At 36.8% G+C, this 8,176-nt stretch overlaps 1 protein-coding gene across 1 annotated transcript in view; it reads left to right on the top strand.

Moving 5' to 3' along the window:
- Positions 1 to 2,466, top strand: part of LOC123421453 (50S ribosomal protein L2, chloroplastic) — a 2,594-nt gene extending 128 nt beyond the window's left edge. Inside the window, exons 2-3 of the mRNA XM_045107540.1 lie at positions 399 to 805; positions 1,469 to 2,466. Coding sequence (XP_044963475.1) covers positions 399 to 805; positions 1,469 to 1,899 — 838 coding nt within the window. The 3' untranslated portion in view covers positions 1,900 to 2,466. The remainder of the gene's footprint in view (positions 1 to 398; positions 806 to 1,468) is intronic.
- The last annotated feature ends 5,710 nt before the right edge of the window (positions 2,467 to 8,176 follow it).

Below are 8,176 nucleotides of genomic sequence, written 5' to 3'. Positions count from 1 at the left end.
CATCATCCATACATAACGAATTGGTATGGTATATTCATACCATAACATAAGAACAATAAGAACTCGAATTCTTATCGATACTGGAACTCAGAGCATAGGAGGGAAAGTCGATTTATGGATGGAATCAAATACGCAGTATTTACAGAAAAAAGTCTTCGTTTATTGGGAAAGAATCAATATACTTTTAATGTCGAATCGGGATTCACTAAGACAGAAATAAAGCATTGGGTCGAACTCTTCTTTGGTGTTAAGGTGGTAGCTGTGAATAGCCATCGACTACCTGGAAAAGGTAGAAGAATAGGACCTATTCTGGGCCATACAATGCATTACAGACGTATGATCATTACCCTTCAACCGGGTTATTCTATTCCACTTCTAGATAGAGAAAAAAACTAAAGGAGAATACTTAATAATACGGCGAAACATTTATACAAAACACCTATCCCGAGCACACGCAAGGGAACCGTAGACAGGCAAGTGAAATCCAATCCACGAAATAATTTGATCCATGGACGGCACCGTTGTGGTAAAGGTCGTAATTCCAGAGGAATCATTACCGCAAGGCATAGAGGGGGAGGTCATAAGCGCCTATACCGTAAAATAGATTTTCGACGGAATCAAAAAGACATATCTGGTAGAATCGTAACCATAGAATACGACCCTAATCGAAATGCATACATTTGTCTCATACACTATGGGGATGGTGAGAAGAGATATATTTTACATCCCAGAGGGGCTATAATTGGAGATACTATTGTTTCTGGTACAAAAGTTCCTATATCAATGGGAAATGCCCTACCTTTGAGTGCGGTTTGAACTATTGATTTACGTAATTGGAAGTAACCAATTAGGTTTACGACGAAACCTAGAAATCGATCACTGATCCAATTTGACTACCTCTACGGGATAGACCTCAACAGAAAACTGTTGAGTAACGGCAGCAAGTGATTGAGTTCAGTAGTTCCTCATAGAAAATTATTGACTCTAGAGATATGGTAATATGGAGAAGACAAAATTGTTTGAAGCACGCACAGAACCGGAAGCGCCCCTTGTTTCAAAGAGAGGAGGACGGGTTATTCACATTTAATTTGATGGTCAGAGGCAAATTGAAAGCTAAGCAGTGGTAATTAAGACCCCCGGGGGAAAATAGGGATGTCTCCTACGTTACCCATAATATGTGGAAGTATCGACGTAATTTCATAGAGTCATTCGATCTGAATGCTACATGAAGAACATAAGCCAGATGACGGAACGCAGAGACCTAGGATGTAGAAGATCATAACATGAGCGATTCGGCAGATTTGGATTCCTTTCCTATATATCCACTCATGTGGTACTTCATCATATGATTCATATAAGATCCATCTGTCTAGAGATCGTCATATACATCTAGAAAGCCGTATGCTTTGGAAGAAGCTTGTACAGTTTGGGAAGGGGTTTTTTGAGAGAAAAGAAGAATCTACTTCAACCGATATGCCCTTAGGCACGGCCATGCATAACATAGAAATCACACGTGGAAGGGGTGGGCAATTAGCTAGAGCAGCAGGTGCTGTAGCGAAACTCATTGCAAAAGAGGGTAAATCGGCCACTTTAAGATTACCATCTGGGGAGGTCCGTTTAGTATCCCAAAATTGCTTAGCAACAGTCGGACAAGTGGGTAATGTTGGGGTGAACCAAAAAAGTTTGGGTAGAGCCGGATCTAAGTGTTGGCTAGGTAAACGCCCCGTAGTAAGAGGGGTAGTTATGAACCCTGTGGACCACCCCCATGGGGGCGGTGAAGGGAAAGCTCCCATTGGTAGAAAAAAACCCACAACCCCTTGGGGTTATCCTGCGCTTGGAAGAAGAACTAGGAAAAGGAAAAAATATAGCGATAGTTTTATTCTTCGTCGCCGTAAGTAAATACGTAACTAGGAATATGGAAAATTGCATTTTTGGAATTTGCAATAATGCGATGGGCGAACGACGGGAATTGAACCCGCGCATGGTGGATTCACAATCCACTGCCTTGATCCACTTGGCTACATCCGCCCCTTATCCAGCTAAAGGATTTTTTTCTTTTTTCCGTTGATCATTATTCTATTTATTCTGACCTCCGTACTTCGATCGAGATATTGGACATAGAATGCCACTCTTTAAAAAGGAAAAAAGGAGTAATCAGCTGTGACACGAAAAAAAACGAATCCTTTTGTAGCTCATCATTTATTGGCAAAGATAGAAAAGGTCAATATGAAGGAGGAGAAAGAAACAATAGTAACGTGGTCCCGGGCATCTAGCATTCTACCCACAATGGTTGGCCATACAATTGCGATTCATAATGGAAAGGAACATATACCTATTTACATAACAAATCCTATGGTAGGTCGCAAATTGGGAGAATTCGTGCCTACTCGGCATTTTACGAGTTATGAAAATGCAAGAAAGGATACTAAATCTCGTCGTTAACTGAATTCTGAATAGAAAGATTAAGAAGAAAAAAAAGATTCAAAATAAAGTAAAGGTAGGCGGGGAATAAACTTATTTATGACAAGTTTCAAACTAGTAAAGTATATCCCTAGGATAAAGAAGAAGAAAAGTGGGCTAAGGAAACTCGCAAGGAAAGTTCCAACCGATCGTCTACTTAAGTTCGAGAGAGTTTTCAAAGCACAAAAACGTATCCCTATGTCTGTTTTCAAAGCACAAAGAGTTCTTGACGAGATTCGGTGGCGTTACTACGAGGAAACTGTTATGATACTGAACCTCATGCCCTATCGAGCATCTTATCCCATCTTAAAGTTGGTTTATTCGGCAGCCGCAAATGCAACTCATTATAGGGATTTCGACAAAGCGAATTTATTCATTACTAAAGCCGAAGTCAGTAGGAGTACTATTATGAAGAAATTCAGACCTCGAGCTCGAGGACGTAGTTTCCCTATAAAAAAAAGCATGTGTCATATAACAATTGTACTAAATATAGTAAAGAAATCTAAATAACCTTTAGATCCATCTAAGATTTCGATTCCCAGTAAAAAAAAATATAGAATAGAAAAATATGGGACAAAAAATAAATCCACTCGGTTTCAGACTTGGTACAACCCAAAAACACCATTCCTTTTGGTTCGCACAACCAAAAAATTATTCTGAAGGTCTACAGGAAGATAAAAAAATAAGGGATTGTATCAAGAACTATATACAAAAGAATAGGAAAAAGGGCTCGAATAGAAAAATAGAATCAGACTCAAGTTCCGAAGTAATTACACATAATAGAAAAATGGACTCAGGTTCAAGTTCCGAAGTAATTACACATATAGAAATTCAAAAAGAAATCGATACGATCCACGTCATAATCCATATTGGATTCCCAAATTTATTAAAGAAAAAAGGAGCAATCGAAGAATTAGAGAAAGATCTACAAAAGGAAATTAACTCTGTAAACCAGAGATTTAATATTTCTATCGAAAAAGTTAAAGAACCTTATAGACAGCCTAACATTCTTGCAGAATATATAGCTTTCCAATTAAAAAATAGAGTTTCATTCCGAAAGGCAATGAAAAAAGCCATTGAATTAACTAAAAAAGCAGATATAAGGGGAGTAAAAGTAAAAATTGCGGGTCGTCTCGGAGGAAAAGAAATTGCACGTGCCGAATCCATTAAAAGGGGCAGACTTCCCCTCCAAACAATCCGCGCTAAAATTGATTATTGCTGCTATCCAATTCGAACTATCTATGGAGTATTAGGTGTAAAAATTTGGATATTCGTAGACGAAGAATAACTAATCTTGTCTTCGAATTCTGTCCATTGATAGAATAAAAAATGACAAGAGACTTTTTTCCTGAAATCCCTGCAAAAGAAGAAATTCTACCTCTTTCTATAAGATTTAATGAAAATTGATAAATCATTTAATATAATTGCTATGCTTAGTGTGTGACTCGTTATTTTTTTTTCTTTTTTAAAGAAAAAAACTTAGTAATTATAGAAAATTAACTAATACTAATAACCAACCTATTGCTTCGTATTGTCGAGATCCTAACTAAGAAACAGTCACTATATGAATAAATACCTCTATCATAAATGAGTAGATGTGTCATATAGTTGTAGCAACTGCACTTTTTTATCTAAAAAAAAAATGGGATTCTAGGTTGTGAAGCAAAACTAAAGGGATGTGGATAAAGGGAGGGATGATAGAAAGAAGGAAGAGGAAATAAATAAGATATAGAATTCCACTGTGTATGGTCTATGAATTACATCATAAAAGGCAATGTGAAAAAGCATCAATATAATAAAACTAATAGAGAATGAAAAATTGTAACTTGAAAGAAGAACTACAAATTTTAAGCAATAATAAAGAGCCGCCCGGGTTAATAAAACTGAGAAAATTAACTCGGAAAGAAATTTTTTGGAAGCTCCGTTGCGGGATTCAGACCTAACCATTCAAGGAGAAGCAGTGGGAACGACAGAACCTATGATTCCATAGGATTTTATTGAAAAGAATCCTAACACTTCATTGGGTGGGATGGCGGAACAAACCAAAAAAATTGTCTTATTTGGTAAGTTTATAAATTAACAAATAAGACAGGAAAGAGTAAATATTCGCCCGCGAAATTCTTATTGAATTAGAATACTTTACCGCGATTCAATAAGAGTAAAAATAAGGATATTTTTTAGAAGGACTACATTATTATCTATAAATATAGAATTTAGATAAATATCCACACACATCTGGATATATTCTAGATCTTCTTTTTTGACTATATATTATATTTTTCTGTTTTAACAAATTCAATATAAAAATAAAAAAAAAACCTAACTTTTTCTATTATCTATTAATGTGTATCTATCCGTACCGTAATATTTTTAAATATTATGGAATTAGAGAAATTTATTTACATGCTTTCTCATTCCATTCGCGAGGAGCTGGATGAGAAGAAACTCTCATGTCCAGTTTTGGAGTAGAGATGGAACTAAGAAAGAGAACCATCGACTATAACCCCAAAAGAACCAGATTTCGCAAACAACATAGAGGAAGAATGAAAGGAAAATCCTTCCGAGGCAATCGTATTTGTTTTGGTAGATATGCTCTTCAAGCACTTGAACCCGCTTGGATCACGGCGAGACAGATAGAAGCAGGACGAAGAGCAATAACACGATATGCACGTCGTGGTGGAAAAATATGGGTACGTATATTTCCCGACAAACCGGTTACACTAAGACCCACGGAAACACGTATGGGCTCGGGAAAGGGGTCCCCCGAATATTGGGTAGCCGTTGTTAAACCAGGTCGTATACTTTATGAAATGGGGGGAGTATCTGAAACTGTAGCTAGAGCAGCTATCTCCATAGCGGCCAGTAAAATGCCCATACGAAGTCAATTTATTCGATTAGAGATATAGAACCCTAAAAGGGGTATGGAAGAAAAAAAATGCCCGGTTTTTCTTTCTGGAAAGACAATATTTCTTTCATCCTTTTGCATTGAAATAACAAATTGAAATCAAAATAATATGATTCAACCTCAGACCCTTTTAAATGTAGCAGACAATAGTGGAGCTCGAAAATTGATGTGTATTCGAGTCATAGGAGCTGCTGGTAATCAGCGATATGCTCGTATTGGTGATGTTATTGTTGCTGTAATCAAAGACGCATTGCCCCAAATGCCTCTAGAAAGATCCGAAGTAATTCGAGCTGTAATTGTACGTACATGTAAAGAATTCAAATGCGAAGACGGTATAATAATCCGCTATGATGACAATGCTGCGGTTATAATTGATCAAAAAGGCAACCCAAAAGGAACTCGAGTTTTTGGCGCGATTGCCGAGGAATTGAGAGAATTGAATTTTACCAAAATAGTTTCATTAGCTCCTGAAGTATTATAAATACTAGTAGGCGAAATTTAGATCAAAGAATTAATATTAGTAGATTGTGTTTTACGTATATGTTTTAAAATCCAAAATGAAAAGAAAAAAAAAGAAAACATGTTGATTATAGAAAAATTAGGAGGAACCTAGAATTAGAGTCTTATGGGCAAGGACACTATTGCTGATTTACTAACTTCTATAAGAAACGCGGACATGAATAAAAAAGGAACAGTTCGAGTAGTATCTACAAATATTACCGAAAACATTGTTAAAATACTTCTACGAGAGGGTTTTCTTGAAAGTGTTCGGAAACATCAGGAACGTAACAGATATTTCTTGGTTTCAACTTTGCGACATCAAAAGAGAAAGACTCGAAAAGGAATATATAGAACAAGAACTTTTTTAAAGCGTATTAGCCGACCCGGCTTACGAATTTATACCAACTATCAAGGAATTCCTAAAGTTTTGGGTGGAATGGGAATTGCTATTCTTTCTACTTCTCGAGGGATAATGACAGATCGAGAAGCTCGACTAAACAGAATTGGGGGAGAAGTCTTATGTTATATATGGTAATCGCCCCGCCTATAGTGCTCGAATTCTACCTCGCCCTTCCTATTTTGAAAATAAAAATGGAAAAATAGGAGAAAAAAATATGACAGAAAAAAAAAATAGGAGAGAAAAAAAAAACCCGAGAGAAGCAAAAGTTACTTTTGAAGGTTTAGTTACGGAAGCCCTACCCAATGGAATGTTCCGCGTTCGGCTAGAGAATGACACCATCATCCTAGGCTATATTTCAGGAAAGATCCGGTCTAGTTCTATACGAATACTGATGGGGGATAGGGTCAAAATTGAAGTAAGTCGTTATGATTCAAGCAAGGGACGTATAATTTATAGACTTCCCCATAAGGATTCGAAGCGTATCGAAGACTCGAAGGATAGCGAAGATTTGAAGGATAGCGAAGATTTGAAGAATACCAAAGATTCAAAGGATTAGGTTTTTCTTTTTTTTTTCTAGGGTAATAAATTCTAAGTTCTAAAATTCAAGCGAAGAGACTTATTTTTTTCCAAAATATTAGATTCATAGTTTAAAAAAGGATACGGAAATATGAAAATAAGAGCTTCCGTTCGTAAAATTTGTACAAAATGTCGACTGATTCGTAGGCGTGGACGAATTAGAGTGATTTGCTCTAATCCGAAGCATAAACAAAGACAGGGGTAATCTTTCGAAAAAGAACTTTACTGTCTAAAAAGTAAAAAAAAAGTACCCGCGGAAATGTTCCAATTCCAAATAAAATAATTTCAAATAATTAAAGTAAAGGGTGTATTTTACCCTGAAACGGATATCTTTGTATCTTTTTTTTTATTTCTAACTCATATTTATGAGATAATAAAATATGGCAAAAGCTATACCAAAAATTGGTTCACGTAAGAAAGTGCGTATTGGTTTACGTAGGAATGCACGTTTTAGTTTACGGAAGAGTGCACGTAGAATAACAAAAGGGGTTATTCATGTTCAAGCTAGTTTCAACAATACCATTATAACTGTTACAGACCCACAAGGTCGGGTGGTTTTCTGGTCCTCGGCCGGTACTTGTGGATTCAAAAGCTCAAGAAAAGCATCACCCTATGCTGGTCAAAGAACAGCAGTAGATGCTATTCGTACAGTAGGTTTGCAACGAGCAGAAGTTATGGTAAAGGGCGCTGGTAGTGGAAGAGATGCCGCATTACGAGCCATTGCTAAAAGTGGTGTGCGATTAAGTTGTATACGCGATGTAACACCTATGCCGCATAATGGATGTCGACCACCTAAAAAAAGACGTCTGTAAAAGAATTAACCCGCTTTCAACTTTCAAGAGAAATAAACGATTCAATGATAAAATAATAATACTAGTCTATTATGGTTCGAGAGGAGGTAGCAGGATCCACTCAAACACTACAGTGGAAGTGTGTTGAATCAAGAGTAGATAGTAAGCGTCTTTATTATGGTCGTTTCATTCTGTCCCCGCTTAGAAAAGGTCAAGCGGACACCGTTGGTATTGCCTTGCGAAGAGCTTTACTTGGCGAAATAGAAGGAACATGTATCACACGTGCAAAATTTGGGAGCGTGCCACACGAATATTCTACAATAGCAGGTATTGAAGAATCCGTACAAGAAATTTTACTAAATTTGAAAGAAATTGTATTGAGAAGTAATCTCTATGGAGTTAGAGACGCATCAATTTGCGTCAAAGGTCCTAGATACATAACTGCTCAAGATATCATCTTACCGCCTTCCGTAGAAACCGTTGATACGGCACAACCTATAGCTAACTTGACAGAGCCCATTGATTTCTGTATTGATTTACAGA

This window comes from Hordeum vulgare, unplaced genomic scaffold (assembly GCF_904849725.1).
Source record: "Hordeum vulgare subsp. vulgare unplaced genomic scaffold, MorexV3_pseudomolecules_assembly, whole genome shotgun sequence".
NCBI lineage: Eukaryota > Viridiplantae > Streptophyta > Magnoliopsida > Poales > Poaceae > Hordeum > Hordeum vulgare.
Note: the sequence above shows the minus strand (reverse complement) of the source record. Positions and strands in the feature narration are given on the sequence as shown.